Source organism: Nylanderia fulva, unplaced genomic scaffold, assembly GCF_048542155.1.
Source record: "Nylanderia fulva isolate GAGA-0341 unplaced genomic scaffold, ASM4854215v1 Scaffold20, whole genome shotgun sequence".
Taxonomy (NCBI): Eukaryota; Metazoa; Arthropoda; class Insecta; order Hymenoptera; family Formicidae; genus Nylanderia; species Nylanderia fulva.
In genome coordinates this window covers 3,798,458-3,823,945 of record NW_028190264.1, presented here as the reverse complement: position 1 = coordinate 3,823,945, position 25,488 = coordinate 3,798,458, and the positions used below count along the sequence as shown (strand labels likewise).

Here is a 25,488-nt window from a genome sequence, read left to right as displayed (position 1 = left end):
TAAATGTTAAGAGCTGTTAAATGTGCGGAGCAGAAATAGGGAAAAAAATCATGCAAATTCCTTTCCCTCTCTTCTCCAGTTTTGTACAGAGATCACTGAATATCGATATCGATCTGCCGCCCTGTTACAGCTGTACCTGACATCGAACGTCTCGTCGAGCGACTTCAACATGGGTTACAGTATGACAGGCACGCTGGAACGCGGCTGCAAGAAGACCAATTCTTTCCAGATGACCCACTTCGCGGTGATACGGCGACGGGACTACGAGAAGGCGTACGAGGACCCGAATCCCACCTAGTGTCCGTCCACACCCACGCTTTCCGAGTGTGGGGACTGCGAGCATTACACATAGTTGGGAAGGCAAGGGGCCGTCGAGAGAAGGAGGACAAGATGCACTTCCGCATGTATGTGTATCGCGCCAACCCATAAATGCTGGGCAAGAAGTTGCTCTTCGGCGCGAGATCGATCGCGAATTTCCCAGAAATCCCGAAACTCCTGGCGGGTCGGTAAACGGCCTCCACGATATATGACGGAAATCTTTCTCCACTTGCGCAGAAATACTCGTGTAACATTAGATCGCTAAATAATTGTCTGTGCGTTGAGAAATATTTTTTATCATTATTTCTTATTTTTGCTTCGAAAGGAAACGTAGTAGAGAAATAAGGCGTGGACAGAAAAATTGCAGACATAGAAACAAGCAAGATGAAGAAAAGAATTAAGAGAGTAAAAAAGTAAACACTGCAATTAGAACGGAATCTATATTTCTCTTGTGTGAGACATCATGAGGATGGAAGATAATCAAAATAAGGTGTAAAAGGGGGAAGCTTTAATTCGCGCAAAATCAACATTAGCTCGTGGTAATAAGAGATTACAGAGATGAAAGGTGAAAGAAAAATATCAAGATAGAGTAGATTGTAAGGGGAGAAGGATATCAAGAGCTTTAATTTACGCAAAATAAAAATATTCCTCTTTCACGCAAGATTTCTCTTCTACGAAAAATAAACCCTTCATAAAAAAATCTCTCGGCAAACAAATTCTCGAACAAAATGTTCCGCTTATGCATTATGCATTAGACTTTTATAACTTTTATTTGTTTACCGAAGCTTACGTCAAGATTCAATTAGCGGTCTAATGGATTACACTGGTATCTCTGTTATCTCGAATTCTCAAGGCACGTCATTTTTGCACGTCAACGAGTCCGAGAATTAAACGAGACCTGACAGCGACCTGGAAACGAAACAGCGGCATCACGTTTTGAGAAGGTAAGAAGAAAGATCAAGGAAGATCGGATCGTTATATTATTATCCGCGGAGAAACGAAATACTACCAAAGCCGAGCGTGTGACGGCCCTGCGCGACAGAGCCAAACGTCCAAAAAAATAGTCCTTAATTTAGATCGAATTAATTATAGCTCTTAATGAAAATCGGCGAACGATTGCGTATACCTGTATAAGCGAGATGAAGAGTATTACAAAGAGGGGCGAGACGACGTTGATCGGGAAAATGCGGGAACCGTTTTACCAAAGTACTAGCACGTAAGTCACTTGCAACTTTCCGCCACGCGATAACCCGAGATAACGTGGCAATGCAATCTCCTTCAATCTAACAAGGTACACTGCTTCTCATCGATTGACGCCATCGATGCCGCCGCCGCCGCCGCCGCCGCTTCGTCGCGATTAATAAGTGATTAGCGATTAAGGCTTTTTCTCGGTGAATTTTCACGGCGACTCAGCTGTTTAGGGTAGAATTATATGTGCCAATACAAAGCCATCGTTGACGAGCACTGTACCTGACAATTGCTACGAGTCAGAGCGCAAGAACGCGCAATATTGAAAGCCTGAACCGGACAAGAAACGATATTTCCAGCCTCATTTCACGATTAGACTCGTAGACATATGTGGAGTCCAAAAGACGTTTAAACGAAATCGAGAGAAAAAAGAATTAAAATGTCAATTTTTTTGCGATTTTTTACGATATTGTCAATTGACTTTCTGAAATGACAAATTGCCCAATTTTTATAACAATTTAATTTTTCGTTATATAATATATAAATTCCCATAAATAAAAACAAGAATTAATCAGAATATTTTATTAACGATATATTTGTCCTGCCTCTTCGATATTTATAAAATATATAAAAAAAAATTGGTCTCTCAAATTTTTGAATATATATATATACAGATTAATTCCTCCGAATAGATTAAGAATTCACTTGATTTATATAGCTTTAGTTACATCAATTGCTATAAAATATATAAAAAAAATTGGTCTCTCAAATTTTTGAATATATATATACAGATTAATTCCTTCGAATAGATTAAGAATTCACTTGATTTATATAGCTTTAGTTACATCAATTGCTTTATTCGATCGTATCTCTGCCCATGGACAGTTATTGCATGTCGAGTTTGATGGTTCGCCGGGGTGGAAAATTTCATATGCCGGGCCCCCGTGTCAGAACGCCGGTTATAAATATCGTTTCCCCGGCCCAGGCTTTATAAGCAGTATATAGCTATATAGCGTGTAGCCGGCTTACAAGGTATTTCAAAGCTTGTTACGCGCCCCTTTCTTTGAGCCATCGCCGACGGACGTCGCTCAAGGAAGGAAGAATGAGAGAATGAGAGCTTCGCTGCACTGACCCCGGACACACAAAGCGCGAGAGATATCTCTCTCTTATCTTACGTTACCTTACATACGGGATCGTCGTGAGCCGGTGATGTAACGCATAACACGATACTTATTTTTGCTAAAGAGTAGAAAGTCGCTCACACCAGTCGCACGATGCATCCCGATGAGATCGAAGTCAGTGCTCGCCGATCGTTCGTTCGGGAGAAAAAAAGAAGTGGCGAGTCGAGAAAAAAAGGCGGGAAGAAGAGCTCGTCATTGATCAAATGTGACAAATTAGAGATTCGCGCAAAACGAGAGTCTTTCCATATTATATACGAGATTGATTTGTATATTAGCGAGTAGAGATGAATTTATGTCGCGTTTAAACAATGTGATTATTGTTACTTTTACTGTAGCCCTTTTCGTGAATATTCGGCAATATTGTCAATGTTATCGATGTCACATCATATAATTCGAATCGCTCTTCTATATGATACATAAACGTTATCTAACAGCAGAAACATTTCAAACATAAATTATTGAATATAAGTATATTTATATGTTGAAATAGAAATCAATTTTATTTAAAACGAGAAATATAGATTTGAAATATTTATATCTTCATTTGCAAAATTAAATATTGTATACAGAATTTTATTTAACGCATAAATGAATTGCATTTATGGTAATTTTATAATTCATGTGCTTACACAAATATTTTAATTTTCTATTTTAAATATCCTTTTTTTGTTCATCTGTGTACTTTATTGGACGCACAATGAATGGCGAACGAGCGGTCGAAAATTTTACTATAATGAACTCATGCGTAACTTCCTTTTATAGTCTTCGATGAGAATCTAGTACCTTCCGCTTTTGCTCAAGGAATTATCTAATGCCAAAAAATACTATGTGCAATAGAGCGCAAAGAAGTTAAGTCGTTTGCATTTTGATATTATAATATATGTTGTGTTGAGAGTTTCCTTGTTTACTAAGTTTTCAAGGAATAAAGTAAAATGGATTTTTTAGCGTTAAGAGCAAAATTGTAGAGAGCGCTATTCTAGATTATTTATCTCGAGAACGCACTTCATGAACGATTATTAACGTGAGAAACTCGTCCAATTAATCCTTTCAGTATCAAATTCGAAATAAATGTCTTTAAAATTTATTTTCATTAATTCTATACATTTTAAAACTTTTTAAAATTTTAACAAATTTTTACATGAATATTTTGATATTATATCTGAAATGCAAGTAATAATCATCGAAATACAAAGAGAAATAATACTTAAAAAATGAACCAATTTAGGATTTAATAAATCGTTATTAATCTTTAAAAAAATTTTAAGTTGTATAGTTTTAAAAATTATTAGACACTTTATTTTCAAGGTATGACAAATAATGAAAATCGACGTGCAATATACTGAAAGATCGTTGCGATTCGTTGTTTTAGTTTTTCGTTGCTTTAATATTGCCGATACGTTGATGCTTTTTTTGAATTAGCGTAAAGAAAGGCAATCGAATTTCTCGGGCCTCTCGTTCGAATGAAATTAAATGTTACAGGGTTTATAGCGTTGTTTCGCAATTCAAAATGTTGGGAAGAAGTGTTTCTCTTTCAATAATTTTTATACGCGATACTAATCATTCTAATCAACGCTCCGATAAAAATTTCAATTGCTAGAAAAAGAGTAATTTTGTAAATTGATGTTGCTCATAATATAGTAAACTCTCGTTAGCCTAAATCCTCCGCCACTTTGGATCCTTCTCTATTACGAGCCACTACTAGTTTCGAGTTCCTCCGAATTCGCTCTAACGAGAGTTTATTACACTCGTGCTTATACCACTATATGTATATGTAGGGATTACGTTCCTTATTATACTACCCGCATTACTTGGATTGCGAAAGTTAAACAGAAAATCGATAAAATAAATGTACCGCTGCATGTACATATGGTATATATATGGTATATATATGGTGTGTATAAAAACCCGTACACATATATACGCTCACATACACATACACGCATACAATGACAAGCTTCATAAGTAGATGAAATTTTGCAAGATCCTCGTTGATGTTGTAGAACATTAGATTAGCACGCGTCAGACGCTTCTTTTAGCCGATCTAGTCCTTAGATTTAGCACGGACCGCCCGTTATAGCTAGATTGTTTTCGGTAGGCAGTTTACACCGAAGGAATTACACCGAGAACACTCGCGCGAGCTCGAAGAGTAAAATACAGATTTGACGATTTCTTATAAAACAGCATTTCCTTGCTCCGAAGGATATTGCTCTAGAATAATCTAGGATTTCATTCGATCTATCTTTCATCTTATATAATACTTGGCGAGAAACCTCATCGTTTCTATTCTGCAGTGGCTCCTAAATTCAACAACGGAATTTCCGGCGTCAAAGTTCAAAGGAAACGTCGACGTCTCGCTTAGCTTCTTTTTAAGATTCATGACCGTCAGTTTATGACCGCTCCCGGTCGATTTCGACAAGAAACTGATATATGAGCGCAGAACTTGTTAAGAACCCCGGATAAATGTCGCAGTTATTCAATGTTCTATATACTATTTGTGTCGTTTACGACCGGAAATTTCCGCTGGTCTTTAAATACTCGCAAAACGCGACAAATATTTCTAATTGTCGCAGCAAAGCGCAATGAAATGTTATCAAAAATTTATTTTATTTTATTAAATTGTAAGTCACTCGAACAATTCTGTATAATTAATATATATTTTGCATATTATCGATTTATTTAGATAAGCTGTGTATTATTCATGTTTGATGCGAGAGTTCTCGGTTTCTCCTTCGGCGGAATATTATTTTTTCGCCTAAAATGTTAGTGATCGTGTTTTCACTTTTCGGGATAGTCTTCTATAGCCTTCTAGGATGATTTAAGTAAACACATACGTCCGATATCACGGTCCCTCCTAACTACTTAGCCGTAGCTAGACCCACTGATGCACGCTTCCTTCGAATCTAAAGAGGAATCACCTATCTTCGTCTTCGAGCTGCACAACGGGTCTCTAGTCTATCTTATCGTGTCACGCTACTTAATTGCATTCGAATCGTCTAAGATGTATTTAAATGTGTTCATTTAATTTTTAGACGTATATTTTTAGATAGTTACATTTATTTATCATTCTGTAAATATATAAATATCTTCTCAAGAATTTTCAAGATATCTTATACTTACGCCAAGGTATAAAATATTTCTTGGAGAGAACTAATTTTTTTTATTAAGGAATTTAATTTGATATCAAATCACATTTTTAATACTAAAACTTGATTAATAAATAAATATTAAAAAAATTAATAGTAAAGATTAATGATACAAATATTTGATGGCGCCTTTAATCCTTGTTGAACATGATATGCATATATAAAAATATTGCGTCTCCTTTTCCAGGACTTGTATTTTACTAACAAAGTGGAACCTCTTAAAATCGATCTCGGCGATTCGAATGCGGAATAGGAAGCGTACCGTGTCCTATCTTCGAGATGTAGCGAAAGTATAAAACGTAGAGAACGCCAAGAGTAGTAATCGTATAGCGAAGTCGATGGTCGCCGTCTTTCGTCGTGTTTCATCGCCGGGCGTCGCGACGCCGTCGACGGTTCTGCTTATGTCATTCCTCTCCGAGAATCGATCTCGATATGTATTTATTTCGCGCGTTCACCTCTTTCTCTTTGTCCTACTCCCGCTCTTCTCCCGTTAGGACGTCAGTCTCGAGTCTTTACCGCTCACGTAATGTCGATCGGCAAATTTTATTTTTTCTAGGCGGCAAAGATCCGCGACTCACGATCTCACGGCCTTTCAATAAATAGCGCACCGTAAAAGCGTCGCGATGGATCGGTGATGATTTTTGTTGGGATGCGACAGTCGGATCTTTTATATGGTATCGAGAGATGAGATTGAAATTAGCGGATGATCAACAAATTTAATGTTTCGCGAGCAAAAATATGTATAATTCAAAATTGATAATTTATTTTGCTGTATTTTAAATACGATAAACTCGCAAGCAGGTAATGATAATTAAGCAATTTCAATCTAAAATAAAAAATATTACCATATATAATTCGAAGCGCATGCACATGAAAATAGCTTCATAATTTATTGCATATCTAAATATTATGCTAAAATTATTTTGAGATAATGAAATCCATATGTATATAATATCACAATATTATTTGTGGCTTTCTGATTTTCATAGTGTGCTTACATCGAATACGATCTTTACATTAGATGAATAATGTGCAAATTAAGTAGTTATTGTACATTTTGCATCAGTAAAAATACGAATAAATATCTTCGTTTATTCATTTAACAAATATTCTGTTAGCATATTATGTAAATATGGTTAATCACAAAAATACCTAAAATTGGATTTCATTAAGTTTAGGCTGTTACGAATGATCGAGCGACTGTTGCATCCGTGTCTCGTCGTGTAATCGATGTGTAGTCATAGTAAATAGGAAGAATTAAAAAAGAATGTATCCTTGTAAACTTCTAAGCGGATTATGATACTATATATCTATCTTAAAAGAAAATGAAAGAAAGAAGAAAAATACGAACGAAAATATTCGTATTCAAAGCAATGGCTGTGATTCTCATTAATTAATCAATAAAAATCGGTTCATATTACATTCGACACATTATATATATAAAATATATATATAGATATTATATATTATATATACATATATATAGGTTACGGCGATATATTTAGTGATAAAAGACATGATATTTTGCACTGTTGCGTTTTGCGTTTTCTTTCTTTTCTATATATCTTTCCTTTTTTTTTTTTTTTTGATAATCGAAATTTATGGTCGCGCGCCTCTTCGCGACGACGGCGGCGGCTTTATTTTTTTATCTGGTGCTAAATCCTAGAGAGTACCAGCGCATGCGATTTCGTTGATCGAGACATCGATCAGTCCCTAGGCGTCGAATATCGAAGCCGGTAGAATTTCAACAGCGTAGACACGCAAAAATGATCTGTAAAACGCTAGTCTGAAATACGAGGTGATATTTTACGCGTGATTCATGAATGAAAGCAGAGCAAAAATCCGCTACAAATGGTGGTTTCTAAAACATAGTTTTTTTTTTTTTCATTGTTACGCGAATGCGACAATTTAGTTTGTACAATTGTAAATATAAAAATTTTATAATAATCATTTAAAAAGTTACTAGCATAATTTTATAGAATCAATTTTTATAATATATTACTCTGCTTTCAGAATTAGAAAATTAAAATCGTTGTATAACATAGAAGCTAGAATTTTCACAATCGTTGAAAGCATGAAGCTCTATTTTTATTCTCCATGTGCGTGTGTGTGTGTGCATATACACCGATATACATCACGTTGTTAAAATATCGTCGTCTATTTCAAACTCTGTTCTGGATTTTTATTTATTTTTTTTTTTTTTATTTTGCGAACCGCAAAAAATACGAAACGTTTTCTCGTGTTTACAGCGCGCGAAATTGAACCTGGCGAAATTATATTGGTTTTAATCCTAGTATCGGGAATGCTGTGGTTACTAGAATAACCGACGTTCGCGTGTCAGCGAACGATTGCTCACTGCTTTCGCGTTTGATTGAGAATCAAATCTCGGAATCAAAGCCGTTAGCGCGATAGCTCCTAAGGTCTCTCTCTCTGCGAAGCCCACCGTCAATGCGTAACGCACACACGATTCGTTTAACAACGTATGTCTAATTAATCGATTAGGCCGTAGGCTTAACGAGCGCGGTAACGCCGTGCGAAATTGTAGGTACGCGAGATGAAAGGGCGTTCAACAGTGGCTCTTTGACTAACGAATGTACACATTGATTACGCTACAAACACTACCAGATGAATAAAGGGACTTTATAACAGATTAATAATGATGTAAAATGAAAAAGAAAAAAAAAAGTAAATACAAACTGTTTTCTACAATAATCGTACAATTATCATTTAAAAAATAATTCTTAATATGAAGTTTATTTTATTCGATAAATTAATTAAAAGTTACATTATTATATGAATTTGTAATGTAAATGATTGCTACTAATCTTTACTTTTTAATTCGTAGATAGATATTTAATGGATACTTTTCTAAAAACTGTTTGAATATTTTTCTGTATAACCATAACGTGAATATTTTATGCATATTATTTTAAACAAGTATAATTGAAATTTTATGAATTTTATATGCTGACATTGATTGCATATTATGTCTATTTTTGCATTTACTTTTGCAATACTGGTTGTATAAGGTCCTTTTATTCGCATACTTATATAATATCGTATATAATTAATATCAAAACGAACTGATAGCCGAAAATGTCGCTCATAAAAAGTATATTTTTACGAACTGCGTTAAAAAATAGACATACAATCGCACATTGTATTTTATTCTGGCCACTGTTGTCAGCACCGTTAATCGCGCGATACCACGCGCCCGAGAAGACGATCGAAGTTCCTTCGATTCTCCTCTGCGCACTTGCATTTGTAAAACGAGCGACAGAGATAATCAGTTAAACGCGATTTCTTCGTTCCTCCGCTTGAGAGCGTCGTGAGTGAAAAATGCAGCAAAATCAAAAGAGATTTATGTATAATAGGACATTGTGTTTTCATCGTTTCTCTTTACATGCTGTAGTCTAAAAAAATTATATCATCAATTAAGAAGTACTTAATGTCAACGAAATTTGTGATATTTCTTTTTAATTCTCGAGTGATTAAAGATTTAGTTCGTTGTGTTTCCCTTGTTTTCAGTAAGTAATAATGATAATAATGTCTCAAAATGTACAAGCAAAGTGGTACAATTAGAAAGTTTATTTTGAAAAAATATAAAAAAATAATATATGTATAATATATAGAGCTGGAACGGATAAATATTTTGCTGTCGGAAACGGAACGAAGAAAGCGCGAGTATTGGATGTATTTTCACTACAGTCCTGTCTACAGTCAATTCATTTTGTATCTATACTTAATCTATGTATCTATCGTCATAATTTATGCCGAATAAATGTTACATTTACGCATATCGGGACGTCTTTTTTATTCCCTCTCGCGATGTCCCTCTGAAAGAGCGAAATCTACATGTCGGAAAAAAAATCGGAAGTAGATATATATATAACTCGAGCGATATAAAGATAATAATTAGGATAGCGTGGCGAAATTATGTACACAGTGAGAAATGGAAATTGCGAGCTGAGAAGTTCGATGAAATTCGTTTAAGTTTAATTGACTACTGTTTCAAAACACTCACGAATAATGAAGGATAACTTCCCAGTTCCGATAGCAAGTTTGCCGGCGCGATAAGTAACTCTCCGTTGGAGAACTTTCCAAACGTAACCAACTTTAGCTGTCAGAATTCACGGATCCTCCAGATCTCAGCGAATTAACACACACACACACACACACACAGCTTTGACCCATCTTTTCCTTCGATAAAATATAAATCCATTCATTTCATATATTATGCCTCATTATTCTAAATAATATTATAAAGTTATAATTAAAAATTATATCAATGCAATACGATTCCAGCAGCGACGAGCACATTTTATTTTATGCAGATACTGTTGAAAATTATTTTAAATGAAGTTTCATTTCAATTAAATATTTAAACATTTATGTTTCGCATAAAATTTCCGTTCTGACGAGTCAATCTTTAAACTTCAATCATTAATATAAACTGTGTGACGAAAGCATTTAGTTACGAAAAAATGAAGTATTTCTAGAATAATATCTGAGAAAGGATATCTCGGAAGAGAATTAGAGAGATAGTGTATAACAGGATTAGAGGTTAATCAATTATGAATTAACACTTTACAAGATTACAAAATAATATCGGTATCCATCATTGTGAACGGATGAGCTGTCGCGGCGACGATGCGAAACTGCTTCCGGTGTTGAGAAGTTTCGTAAGTATTTCTGAAGCGTTTCGCTAACGGGTAACACATTTTCGATAGTAACGTCGCATCGGAGTTACTGAACTCGCCGAACTTCTCGATCGGTCGCGATGCAGTCGGCGCCCGACAACGACATAAAATTCTCCAAAAGTTAGCAAGAGTGTGAGGAAATTTGCCGAGAGGAGAGAAACTTATGATCGAGGCTAGAGAACTAGCTTTATCCGGCAAAAATCCAATATTAACTTAATGAGAAGAAACGCGTAACGTTGCTATCACAGTGTCCTTATTTTCGCGTTCTCTTTCTCTTGCAAAGCAGATTGAAATTTATTTGGACGTCAAAGGATTTGGTATTTAGTTCGTTATTGATATGCTAAAAATATATAAATACGAAGAGAGACATGAGAGCGCGTATTAGAGAGAGAAAAAGAAATCAATCAATCGTTCGTTCTCATTAGAACGAATATATATTTCAATGTAAAATTACGCGAGTATATTCCCGGGCAAAATGATATGACATAAATATGAATAAATGCATGATTATATAATTCCGTAATGACTAATTGGAAAAATATTGATTTTATCTTATAAATCAATTTGCGTATTACGTTAATCATAACATATATATATATATATATACGACGTCGCTTCGAAGCGACGAAATTGATGAGCGAGCCGGCGTTTGAAAAACGCGTATAAAATATATGAAGAGAATGTATTCCGGTCACGTGCGTTCGCGCGCCTCTAATCGTTCGGACGTTTCCGTAGCGGTGACGAAAAGCAAATTGGATTATAGATTAAACGTACGTACGGTGCCGGTATACGTCGTAAATCAGCGATTCAGCACGCAATACCAAAAACATAAATCCGCCCGGGAACTCCGCCGATGGTGGGAGAGGGTGAGAAGAATGGATCGCGAAATCTACATAACGGCCCCCGAATTTCATCCGGGAGAAAACTTTGCATACGCGAAGCCGTCGCGCGCCTTTCGCGAATCCATCGCGATAATGGGAAACGTTCCGCGTTCGTTCCGAAAAAAAAAGTCGAGCGTACGAGCGTGTCTAATGTCACAGCCGCCGACCATTCTTTCGGATTTACGTAGACGAATAGCAGCGGTTACGACTCACGTCGGCGATAATGGATTACGATTCCGCGCGCAAACGCTGGCGAGAGAATCGGGAAAGACATAGAAGAATGTCCGTTTCGAAAAAGTATAAATGTTATATCGGTCTCGCGTCGTGTTTCCTCTGAATGAGAGATATTAATGTGCGGAGCAAGATTTTTTCAACCTTGAAGCCGTGTTTCAAAGCTTCTGGCGGAATATTCAAAATGTAGACGGAATAATTCTGCTTACAGTCGTCAAAGTATATCATTAAAAATCGTATTAAATAAGCAACTTTATATTTGAGAAGTATATATAATGAATATTGTAGAAAAATAAGCTTGAGAAATTCTCAATCAAAATTAATATTGGACGCTAGTGGTGAAAATAAACTTGGCAAAATTGATTTCTTTAGTAACTAGCAATTTTATTCAATACTTTCACGTTTCGACCATTTGGTTGTGGTCCTTATATCAAGTGAGAATTCCATCAATTAAAATGAGATTAACGCAACATAAAACGTGTTCCTCTTTTAACTATTAATTTTAAATAAGATCGGTTTTATGTTGCGTTAATCTCATTTTAATTGATGGAATTCTCACTTGATAAGGACCACAACCAAAAATGGTCGAAACGTCGTGAAAGTATTGAATAAAATTGCTAGTTACTAAAGAAATCAATTTTGTCAAGTTTAAAAAATATACTATTCAGACATTTGCGCCTAATGATTTTCCGTGATCTCAGAGATGTTGCGAACGAAAATCGTAATCGACTCGGCGAGGCAAGATTTGCGGTTAAATTTCCTACCGCGTCGTCTGGTATACGATGCCGATAAGATCGTCGTTAAATCCGTAATGGGATCTTAACGTGGGTCCTATCGGCGTGAATTATAATTATTACGATGCAATCGTTTCGAGATAAGCTACAATTTAAGACATGGAAAACAGTACTCATGCTTTGTTATAAAAAGATATATATATATATAGATTATTATATAGATTCCATTATATGACAACATTCATGTCGTCGTTAATTATTTTTTAAGAGACGATCTTAATCTAAATTTACACATACCTATAATAAATATGATCACAAAATGATTTATCCAAATTTATTTAAAGAAAAGTCGACTAAAACTTGCAAGAATCCATATACGAGAAACTACATAAATAAGCCGGGAGCAAAAATACGATATATTTACTATTGATATCTGTACATCTCGAGACGAACGGAACGTGCGATTACCTAGTGCAAATCTTTTTCGTATAGTCAGTAGTATGAGGAAAATGTTCTCCGCGCGCGAGAGTGGAAAAGAGCGAGGGATGGGTTGTACAGCATCCAACTCGGTAATTGAACTGTCCAAGTACGAGATGGAAGCGCTTGGCAACACGGTTGCACGATAGGGATCAGTTAGTGAGATATTACGAAATTGCCCGCAGTATTGCAATACTTATCGGCGTGTTGCGCGCGCAAAGTCGTCCCGCGCCCGATAAATCACGTTCAATCTCTTTTGTGAACCGGGGGTTCACACACGAATGGAGAGACTCTTTCGATCAGGAGGGTGGAATCTCCGTTTTGCAATTTAGATCGGCGACACGGTACGCGAACCTTATTTCGCCTGTACACGGGTCGTCAGACAAGAGAGGATGGGGCAAGAGGATTATTCAATACCGACGTGTTTTTAGGCCGTTTTTCAGAAGAGTTCATACATTCGGGAACCCTTCGAGCAATATCCATCGATTTGAAAAAAGTACCAAATCGACAGAAACGTTTCATATACATATAATATTATACAATGTATTTTTTGTGAATTTATTCACACGGTTCCTTTCATGTATAATTTATTAATTCAAAGGAGAACATTAAAAATCAGAGTCAAACTTTTCACAAAATTAACTAGATCTATATAAGTTTAATCAACACTCTTCTTCGTAGCGACTCGCACGCTTCTATCTATATATCTGTCAAAAAAATACGATGAGAAGAAGATTCAATGTTAAGTCGAGATATCGATCCAGAACTTGGTGTCTCTAAGTCTTTTCATTTATAATTTATTAATTCAAAGGAGAACATTAAAAATCAGAGTCAAACTTTTCACAAAATTAACTAGATCTGTATAAGTTTAATCAACACTCATCTTCGTAGCGACTCGCACGCTTCTATCTATATATCTGTCAAAAAAATACGATGAGAAGAAGATTCAATGTTAAGTCGAGATATCGATCCAGAACTTGGTGTCTCTAAGTCTTTTCATTTATAATTTATTAATTCAAAGGAGAACATTAAAAATCAGAGTCAAACTTTTCACAAAATTAACTAGATCTATATAAGTTTAATCAACACTCTTCTTCGTAGCGACTCGCACGCTTCTATCTATATATCTGTCAAAAAAATACGATGAGAAGAAGATTCAATGTTAAGTCGAGATATCGATCCAGAACTTAGTGTCTCTAAGTCCTTTCATTTATAATTTATTAATTCAAAGTAGAACATTAAAAATCAGAGTCAAACTTTTCACAAAATTAACTAGATCTGTATAAGTTTAATCAACACTCTTCTTCGTAGCGACTCGCACGCTTCTATCTATATATCTGTCAAAAAAATACGATGAGAAGAAGATTCAATGTTAAGTCGAGATATCGATCCAGAACTTAGTGTCTCTAAGTCCTTTCATTTATAATTTATTAATTCAAAGGAGAACATTAAAAATTAGAGTCAAACTTTTCACAAAATTAACTAGATCTGTATAAGTTTAATCAACACTCTTCTTCGTAGCGACTCGCACGCTTCTATCTATATATCTGTCAAAAAAATATGATGAAAAGAAGATTCAATGTTAAGTCGAGATATCGATCCAAAACTTAGTGTCTCTAAGTCCTTTCATTTATAATTTATTAATTCAAAGAAGAACATTAAAAATCAGAGTCAAACTTTTCACAAAATTAACTAGATCTGTATAAGTTTAATCAACACTCATCTTCGTAGCGACTCGCACGCTTCTATCTATATATCTGTCAAAAAAATACGATGAGAAGAAGATTCAATGTTAAGTCAAGATATCGATCCAGAACTTAGTGTCTCTAAGTGTCCCATTTGAGGGAGGTGCGACTGGATACTGAGCAATTTGAATAAACAGTATGCAGGGCCGAGACATCTCCATTAGACGTCGATATTCGGGAAGGTGGGAGTATTAGAGAGGGTGAGTTGTCGGGGGAGAAGTGAGGAGAGAAAATGGCCGTGAAACGTAAATTGTGGAAGACGAGCTGTAAAACAAAAGCCCAGAAAGCGAACGAGATTTTCTTGGACCTTCACATTACATTTTATCATATTTGACGACCAATCGCAATAAGTGTCCCGAAAAAGATGGGAATCAATATAAGAAATTTCAACAATAAATTGTAAAAGAATCTTTCATTCCCGCTGATTTAATCACGGAATATAGTGGAGGAAATATTTGCTTCACAAATAAAAATTTTTTTATTAATTTTCAAAATTTCTGTTATATCATAAATTAACAGATTATACGAATCTTCAAGAGAATAAACGGTGTATAAAATTTCTTTTACTAAATATAATGTAACATATGCATCCGCGTACGTAAATAAATAGATGTAAGTAATTAAGCTGATTGAATTTTTTTAGTATAAAACGATTTCGGCGCCATTCGGGCGAATCCGCTTAAGCCTTCCAGAGATTCTAGCTTCTCTCTCCATAGAAGGACGCGCCTGTGCGTTTCATTACGCCGCTCGAACGCTCGGATAATGCAAATAAGTCGAAAGCGGTATTACCAGGCGGCTCCAGGCGTTGTCCGAAGCAACAAATTAAAACAACGAGGCAGAGCGCGTGATGCAGAAAAGCCAGAAATGTGCGCGAGATTTAAGGCAGTTGCGACATCCAACTCTCGCTTCGCCCGGCATGCGATAGCCCAACCACCGTACTTAATATTCCCTTAAATTTCGTTCCATTCTTTTACATTTCGCATCGTACCGCGACATTTTTGCAGATTTAACGGAATGAAACGTATCATATCGCTGTTACATATGAGCTGTATGAAAGAAAATAATAGGAAAGATTATATTAAACATTTGAGAAATTAAGCCGCGGAAGACATGTCAGTATTTTTTTGCATTTTTGTTGAAAAAATTGCATATTAGATGCGTTCTCTAAAGCATTTTTTTTAAAAACAATTTTCTTGAATTGTTAGAAATTTTTTTTGCGTATTTTTTATCTCCTTTTTCTATTCATAATCATTATGTAGAATTAATACGGCAGTTTTTTTTATTAGAGTCTCTAATGAGATCTTACAAATTTGAATAATCATTAAACAGAATTAAGTATGCGATACCGAGTGCTTAGGAGAAAATAATAAATTAGGCAGGGAAAAAAACGACGAAACGATCGAGAAACGTAAAGAGGAAATTTCACGAGCCATAAAAATTAACGTTTTACACCGTGTGCTTATAATGGAATTTGCCGGCCGCAAGGAAAATTTCTCGTTAGAATTACGACTCTCATTGAGTATTCGACATTGGCTTCATTGTACATAAAATTACCGCGAAACGATTAATTGACAAACGATTCGTGCGGTTCTTTTTGACCATGGAATTGCGAAATATAAATGAGTATATATACGTAATTAATTAATCGATTTTCGAATTTTCGAAAATTAAGCTTTCGTGCGAAATTGCATTGAAATACAGAACAGTTTTCTTTCGAGCGATTGAGATAACAATGTTGGCGCCATTTAGCGTCGATTATCCGGCATAATCGATTCTGCGCGCGTTTCGCCCAACACCCGAAATTTCTAGCGCGCGCGGTTGCTCCAGATATACGAGTTATCGACTTCATAATTAACGGCGTCCCCGACAACCGCGCGTTTCGAGACGCAACACACAGGCAAAATTGCGTCGTGCGCGGAATCGGTGAAGGAAACTTTGGCACGGAGAAGTTCCTCCACTCAAGCCGCAACTAAGTCAGGCCGATAATACAGCGGCACGGTGCGTAGAATACGAACAACGTGATAACAATGGCGGACCGAGATATCTTCGCAGCCTCTAAGAGAAGCCGTAAATTGAGCATAAATTGAGCGTATAAGATGAGCGAAATATCCGAATTAAATACAAACCTAAATCTCAAATTATCAAAAAGAAACAGTAGCACGGAATTATAATTATATTATAATAAATTTATATTGTATTTTTCTAATCCATTCTCTTTATTTTTTTTTTATTAGAGGACAGGGTGTCCAGCAGACTCATTGAAAAAAATTTCCTGATTTTTTAGTATTATTTTTTCCAAATATATAATTGGTATATATCTATATGATAAATCAATTAAATGTTAAATCCTTGAGATATTTTTGCCAAGAATGAAAAGGTTCGGAAGTTAAAACAAAAATTTAAATCAATTAACAACAAACATGTATACTATAAACTATGTCACTATAAACTATTTAAATAATCACCTTTTTTATTTATATTACATCAAATTTTTTAGTGTTATTTCTATTAAACACATTGAAATAAAATAACACGACGATGAAAATATAAATTAACGAACACGCTGTAGATGAATCGATTTTTAACGCAGAAAATTATCGTACTGGGAGTCAAGGAAAAGTTTATATTGATTTAATAAAAAATTTCAAATTATTGAGACAAATGTGAAAAAATCCAGATAAATCGTAAAATTTCCTTATTTTTTTCACTGACAATTCCAGATTCATAAAATTCCCTGACAATGCCCGATTTTCCAGATTTCCCTGAAATCGCTAGACACCCTGGAGGATTTCTTAAACGATTAATTCGCTGTCAAAAAATATCAATAAAGTCGCGAAATTGTTAACGGATGGTTAGAGAGTATTCGCGAAGGAAATGCACAAAAGAACCGAGAGAGATCCAAGTGCGAAGTGGACAAAATGAGAAAAGGAAGGGTGGGAAACGGAGAGAAGAGACCCTCGCGAGAAGGTAGACGGTGAACTGTCAGCAAACTGCATTTACCATTGTTGCTTCAAAGACACGCGCCGGCATTGTGCCTTCCACTCACAGTCTAACTTTCCTTAACGATCCTGCGGGCCCGCGCCCGTGTTTTCCCTAAATACGACGAAACTCGGAGATAAGCTGAAACCAGTTAAGGCATCACGTGAATCCCCTTCAACCTGTCCACCAGCCCTCTCTACTTCACCGGGCCAGGAATCGTTTAATCTCGGCGAAAGGAGGCAGTAACGCGCACGAAGAGTTTGTTAACTCCTCGACCCGTCCGAGATATCCAATTCGCACTCCTTGGTTAATGATCGTTGAGTACTTTATCGTCTAAAGCAACGCATGCACTTGACCTACTGGTTTTAACCGGAAACTCTTGGAAAATGTGCCACAATGCGCGATTATTAAGTTCTCGAATAGATTATTATTCAGTGGAGTCGAAACGTTGTAAGAAAAATTTAATTTAAGTTTTATAAGTATTTTTTAAGATTGAATACAACTTTCGCATCGTTTGTAATCAACAACCAAGTAGTTGAAGATAATATTATATATATTTAAAACTATTCCTATAGTCCAAGAAAAAAGATATTGTTTAAATAAAAACTTACATTGATTCTATCGATTATTATATTAATGATGTATAAAAAATAATATGATCTTCAAGATATTTTTTTCAAGATCAAACGTAAAAGAAATGTATTAGAAATTCAATGATTCGTATGCTTCTTTTTGTTCATAAAATAGATATAGCATTTGTTGTCAATTTATTTGAATATCGATAGAATAATGACGTTCCGGTTGAACTCACGCAACTTTGACAGTAAACGAATTAAATGCGAAAGTAAATGCAAGTTCCACGGAAATTAGCGGAATCGCGGAGGGATTACGCCACCGTACCGTTTATTTCCGGTCGTAACTTCCGATGCGAAAGTTCCGCGGCAAGAACATTGTTAAATTAAACGTTCGTTACAATCGGTACACGCATAATAGCGAGCGTTCGATGGAAATCGACTGTGAGATAACTTTTGCGTTCTACATCCCGACTATTCGCAACTTTATTTTATTTTTAACGAAAACTGAGAATTTATACTGTCTTGTTAGAAGAATCGTGTATTATAAAAAATATTAATAAGTAACGAGGGAAAAAAATTTTTCTTGAAAAAAAAATAACCGCTTTTTATTCCGCATTTCTTTCTACTTTCGCATTCACCTGCATTTGCGGCGTGATATACATTCAGCACAAGGAGATTGGCACTGAATTCCTTTCGCGAGATTTTTCCAGAATATACAGCAAACTTCATTATGCTTTGCACTACCGTCGCTATCCCGTTTCCCTTTGCCCTTTTTCGTGACCACGCGCTACCCTTTCATGTGTATGGCCGTACTTTGATGCTATTTCCCTGATTTACAGTGGGAAACGGACCTCTTCTCCGTGGACCTTCGTTTCGCGTCGTTTTAAGCGAAAAGAAAAAGTACTTTTCCGAAACGGCTAAATATCATTTTGCCGACGATTGTAAAGATTACTTCGACGATATTTTTGTATAATATTCGCAAATCTGTTATTATACTCAAACAATATAATTATACGAATAAAAAGAGAACTAGACAGTTATATTTTCAGACTCTTGATATTTTAATTCTAAATGAAAAATATATTAATATCTTTGCCGCGCAAAAATTTATGTCGAAGGATTAATCTTACGGCGCTTAAGAAAATTAAAAAAAAAAAAAAATCGAATGACCCGTTGAGAGAGCCGCGAACGTGTCGTGATGGCGCGAGATTACAGTCGGATGACGTTGTAATGGCGTTACATTATGCGTCGCCATTTGCGTCCCTCGCCACGCTGCGCGTTTAGAATTCGGCGCGTGGCGCGGCGTGATATCATCCGAGAGAGACAATTAAATTAGTCATTGAAATTGAATTATTTCGAGCCCCGGCGATGTAGAGCCGTGCGTTCTCGCGGCTCGGCCGACCGCATACAAAGTGGCGAGATTTCGGAGATGGCGCCGACGCGCCGACCGACGTTCGCGTTAATTAGATAAGCGACGCTACGACGATCGATAATTATGTGATGCTCATTTAATGAGATCGGAGTCGTTCAAGCGCCCTTTTGCCTCGTGTGTATCGCGCACATCCGAGAGAGATCTGGTTTTCATAGGAAATTATATTAGCATGAAACGCGACTTGCTTTTGTCAGACTATTATAAAAAACGGAGTGAAAGATTCACACTGTATTAATAGAGATAAAATAGAGAACGATATAAATTAAATTAAATATAATTCTTATTTTAGAAATTGAATTTTAACAATGGAAAAAAATTGTTTTAAATAAAAATAGCAAAAATTCTAATTATATAATTTACATATGTGATTTATTCAAAATATACTTGGAATTCGAGTGTTAGAATTAAAATTATTTTTCCGTGATACATTTAACTTTACATTACTATTGCCAAACGGAAGAAAATGAAGAACAGATATACCTATTGTATGTATACTTTGAGAAATAATATAGAAATATATAATATTAAATAAAATATAGATAGAAGTATTAGATAAAATTGTAAACTGCGTGTGTATATTAAATGTTTCCAACGCTGATATGAAAAATAGGCTATTCTGGTTCTTGCATCTAAGTTTTTCTTCAATATCCTCTTTCGATGTGGCAATAAAATTCCAAGTATCCATCAACTATAAATTCAACTCTCTCACCATCGTAACGCAAACATAATTTTTTATCGTTCAGACAATATTTATTCTTTTTCCCTTTCAGAAAATTTGAAATCGAGCAAACTATCTTCCCATTTTAAGAAATAAAAGCGTTTATAAAAAAATATTGAATAAAATCCAGCTAGATGTTAAAAAGAAAAAAAAACAGAAAAAATTAAATTTGCTTTTATATGCTAACGCAAATGAATATTAATCATATTTAATCATACTTGAATTAAGTATTGAATTTTCTAAAAGTGTTTAAGAGAAAATTACGTGAAGAATTGAATAATTCGATTGTGAAAATCGGTTAGCATAATTCACACAGCGAATGTTCAATAATCTTTGATCCGGTTTTATCGATAAGCCCACGGGAATAGTTGACCTCTCTCTTGCGGGGAATGATGTGGGGCGCTGTTTATTCAGCTTCCACGGATCTCACTGATCAGAACCATGGATACCGCGAGTGAGAACGATCGAGTGTGTCCCGCCACGCTCGAGAATCTACAGTGTGTACACAGAGACGATACGCGCATTTATACAGAGTTGTAGATCAGCTGTGGCGTCTCCATTCGGCTGATCCAAATACATTGTAAAAACTACATTGTTGGCAGATTCGTCAAAAAGAACATCGATACTAGCCTAGAATAATTTTATTTAACGCGTGAGATACTGAAGATATATAATGTATATAAGAACATCAGTTATGATAATATTGGCATAAAATCTACTGATATGATGATGTGCATGCGAGCATATTTTAAATGCAAATGAATGAAAACAATATTTTAAGTATTTTACGTTATTATTTAACAAAAATATTATTTAATAAAAATAAATATTAATTTTATATAAACGCATTTTTTTAATTATTTTCTTGAGTTAATTAATATATACTATAATCTATTATCAATTAATTTTTTTAAATATTCGCGATTTTAATTACTGAAGAGTAGCCAAATGTTGTAATGCGAACACGTGAAAAATTTTCGCATGAGCGAGGATGAGAAATTTAGCATTTTTTTTTTACTTTCGCCGCAGGACACGCGAGAAATAGAATTCGCACAGAAGAGAGGAAGACGATTGCTCAGGCAAAAAAGGTAATGGGAAATCTGCACGATATTACGATACTATTCTTACATCTTTCCGGAAAAGGAAGACTAGCGCGATAGCAAGGAGAGAAGAACGAACTTCATTCTTTCGCTCGGCATTCAGCGAATCATACGCACCGAACGATACTTTAATGCTCCAGAAGTATCGGTGCTTCGGATATAAAGCGTCTCGCGAAATGAGTTTCTCCTACGTGAGATTTGCAGAAAGCTTTAACCACGATTTGTTATTTGTTCAAAACTTTAAATTATCAAAGAAATTATATATTTTCTCTCGTAGTTTTATTTATGCATTTTGAACAATCGTTCCTATTTTATTGCACATTTATGGAAAATAAATTGGCTAGAAAATATATATAAGGGCTCTTATTTCTTTTCAATAATTTTTATCCTTAGGAAATATTGTAAAAAAAAGTTTACTCTATGCTCTAGACATATGCTTTACAATCTAATATTTACCGGTTGTTAAACAAAGAGAAATGTAGCATGAAGCGGAGTCGAAATAAATTCCACCGTATCCGAGAAAATCCGCCGAAACGCATGGCCCAGAAAAAACTAAATATATGTATGAAAGTGCACACAGCGTTTTAGTTTCAATTTTTAGAATATTTAGATAATGAAAATCTCAAAATATTCAAAATAATTGAAAGTAACATAGATATTTAATAAAAAAAATTGTGACAATAGAAAATAGAAAAATAAAAAAATTATTTCCGCAGTATTCTTTTTTCGTATTCTCTCTTTTTAAACTAAAATTGTTAAAAAATTAAAGTTAATTAGCAATAGTACCTAAAAATTTATTATAAGATAATGTCTAATCGTTTCATTATTATAAATAATCAGATTGTCATTTTATATTGATGTAGAAAATTTTTAAAAATCAACTTTTTTAATATTACAATATTATTTAGAACTTTTCAATCTAAAATAATACTTATATTTATAATAATATTTTATTAAAAAAATAATTTTTTATCCGAAAGAAAATTTAAGAAACATTAAATCTTAATCTTAAATTTTAAGACTTAAATCGGACAAAGAAGCGTGATTATATATATATATATATATAAAACGATATGTATGCTAGATCTTGTTACAGTCGGTTCTTGAACCGGTGAATCTAAAGCGAATAAACGACGAAGCTTTTCAAAAGCAATTGGCACTCGAGCGAAATAGATACTTAAGACGTCTGAAGGATCTTTCCTCGTTCCGCAACGTAGAGCAGAAAACATTCTAGGTAGCACCTTCTCTAAGCACAGAAACTCGCGAAACCGTAGAAATGCTGCCAAATTAAATTCACAATCACTGGTCGGCCGAGAACCAGTAATTGTGAAGTTGTTACTGTAATTTGAAAGGAGGATAATGATTTGCCGAAACGAGGTACGAGTGAGCCGTCATTTAACCAGATATACGCTGCAATTACTACAGTGCTCAAATTATAAGCTCGAATTATAATAATTGTAGAGATTCACGATATAATTCTAATTTATCATTATTTCATATCATTGTTAATATTGTATTATATTAAATTGTATCTCATTATACGTTTATTATGGTATAAATTATAAATTATATTATATTAATAGAACTTAAACTCTAAATTAAATTATAACAAAGTTACTTTAAAAACTAAAATGTAAAATTTCAAATGTATGCACTTAGAAGGCTACATTCAGCGGTCTCTATGCTAGTCGAATGCGCTGGAAAAGCAACATATCGAGGGGCAATATAGTAGCTGAGGTAGTCATACACAGAATAACAGCTCCCCTAAAGTGTAATACAGCGTCGTCGTTTTCGCCTGTGCATACTCGCCCCATTTCACACGAGTTTTATGCAACCGTACGTAAAATGTTCGTCCGTCACGAGCAGAAACAATCCGATGACCTGCTTAATTCCGCCAGTTTAAACACGTTGTCGTATAACTTTGAATATGTTGCTCGCAAGCGAGTTATAAAGAGCTCGCAAGCCTCCGTTTATTTCGCCTGCCAAAGTAAATATATGACTCAATTTTTCAAGCATAAAATATGACATAAAGTTAAGCCAGTAATAAAGTGTGTTATTGATTTTTTTTAATCGCATTAAATTTTAATATTTTTAATTTTAGATCAATTTTTATAGATAACACGTAAGGAAATATTTAAAAAAGTTTATAGACTAAGAAAATTAAAAATAAAATAAAAAAATTAGTTAGATAGAATTTTAAAAATTGTAGTTACGAATATGAAGAAAATATATTTATATATCAATAGGATAATATAAAAAATATTATTCTATTGATATATACCTAAATATTATAATATTTTACAAAACAGATGTTTAATTAAATAATTCCTTATCGCGCTTCTGTTATTATTACGAAAATGTCTAGCGAAACGCAACTAACTTTCAAGACAGAATTGTGACAAATGCGAATGCAACGGCATGCAATATTCGCGTCAGTGTATACTCAAAGCAAGACATACTTCAAGGAAGAGTCTAGGAGCCTACCTCGCGGAATATTCAGGAATCGCATGATTTCCACGAGAATTTCCATTCTCTTAGGGAGTTCCCGTTCAGAGAGACAAGGTCTCTCTCTCTCTCGTCGAAAGGTGCCTGGAATTCATTACCGCGTTCGCTCGTTCGCTCGCTCGTCTGTTTCGTCCTCGAACTAGCTAGCGCGACCCTTTCAATTTCACGCTGCTGCTTTCTTAAGTTAAAGCCCGTCTCGTTCGCATTCCATCGTGACTTACAGCTGCGATCGGCCGAAAAGGCCGACGTGGCGATATCCCGGATTGATGAAAAAAAAAGAGCGAAGTCCGAGACTTCGTTTGTGGCTTGTACACACGCTTCGTTTCACGAAATGACTCACCGGGAGGAAAACCGATCTCCGATAGATTTTATGAAAACTCGTCCGAGCCAATTCAGCTCTTCAAACGAAATATTCGGCCGAGATAAGCGAAAAATATATTCTGACAATTTTATGCGCGTGACATATTTATGAGCAGAGTGTAAGATAATTCTGACAATGTAGATTACTTTGCTTGAACGAACAAAATATTGTATCGACGAAAATTATACATATACGTATGTATGTAACATTATACATCGAAATTCATTACTTATTGGAAATGAAGATTAAAAAATAATTTATATGTAACACTCACCAGTACGATGTCAGCGGTGGAGTTAGAGGATGTTAATCTGTAAAATAAAAGTATATTCAAATTATATAAAACAATGACTAAAGTAATTATTATTTTAAGAATTAATTATTACATACAGCTGAAATTTTTAATAAAATTCATCCTAAATATTACCGTCTTTAAAATAAATTATTATAAATTAAATTATAACCTGTAAAATATTATCGTACCAAAAAATTAACATGATTTTAGAACTCCAAATTAATATATTTAGATAAATTTATATTCAATATATTGGTATGCCTAGTATTTTTCAATAAAATCGAAAAGAACTTGGTAATTAAAATTAAGATTAAAAATTCTGAAATATTCCGCATATTCTACACTTTTGCACCATTTTTAATATACTAGTTCGAACAATCTCTCTTTTTTCTTTAGTAATAATAATTCTTTATATGCGTATATAAATTTTGATATTATTATTTCTATTTTATAATACATGATAATCTTGCAAAATAATTTTTGCAAAATGCAAACATATAACTAGATAATTCGAATCATATGCCTTTATGCTTGGTTTAAATTTACATAAGGACACAATCATTAATTTTTACGATCTAAAATTAAAATCAGCATCATACAGCTGCCGCAAATAATCAAGGCATAAGCTGAAGGGATCTAAATTGATTCGATAAAGTGCAGTTTTACCAACGAGCCGAAACAGAATTAGAAAGAGACATAACGCATCTCGCGAAACTGTCTCGCGTGCACGCGAATTAATTCCGCGCCGTTGAACACGCACGCGTTTGCCAAACTGACGATGACTCAAAGAGAAACATGAGAACAAGTCATCGAAGCGGATCAAGGTGTACCCACAGAGTCGCGACGACGAGTGTCTAATCAAATTAGTGATTATTAACGGGGCATAACTTCGTGAATCAGTGAATTTGAAGAAAAAAATCGGTAA

General features: G+C 34.8%; 1 protein-coding gene and 1 long non-coding RNA gene across 2 annotated transcripts in view; one reads left to right on the top strand and one right to left on the bottom strand.

Moving 5' to 3' along the window:
• LOC114928624 (uncharacterized) overlaps positions 1 to 2,192 on the top strand; it is a 41,311-nt gene extending 39,119 nt beyond the window's left edge. Inside the window, exon 5 of the mRNA XM_085482366.1 lies at positions 131 to 2,192. Coding sequence (XP_085338492.1) covers positions 131 to 298 — 168 coding nt within the window. The 3' untranslated portion in view covers positions 299 to 2,192. The remainder of the gene's footprint in view (positions 1 to 130) is intronic.
• The window catches only part of LOC114928626 (uncharacterized), an 83,575-nt gene extending 58,995 nt beyond the window's left edge, over positions 1 to 24,580 (bottom strand). Inside the window, exon 1 of the long non-coding RNA XR_003819095.2 lies at positions 24,543 to 24,580. This is a non-coding gene — a long non-coding RNA (uncharacterized LOC114928626). The remainder of the gene's footprint in view (positions 1 to 24,542) is intronic.
• Positions 24,581 to 25,488: the final 908 nt, after the last annotated feature.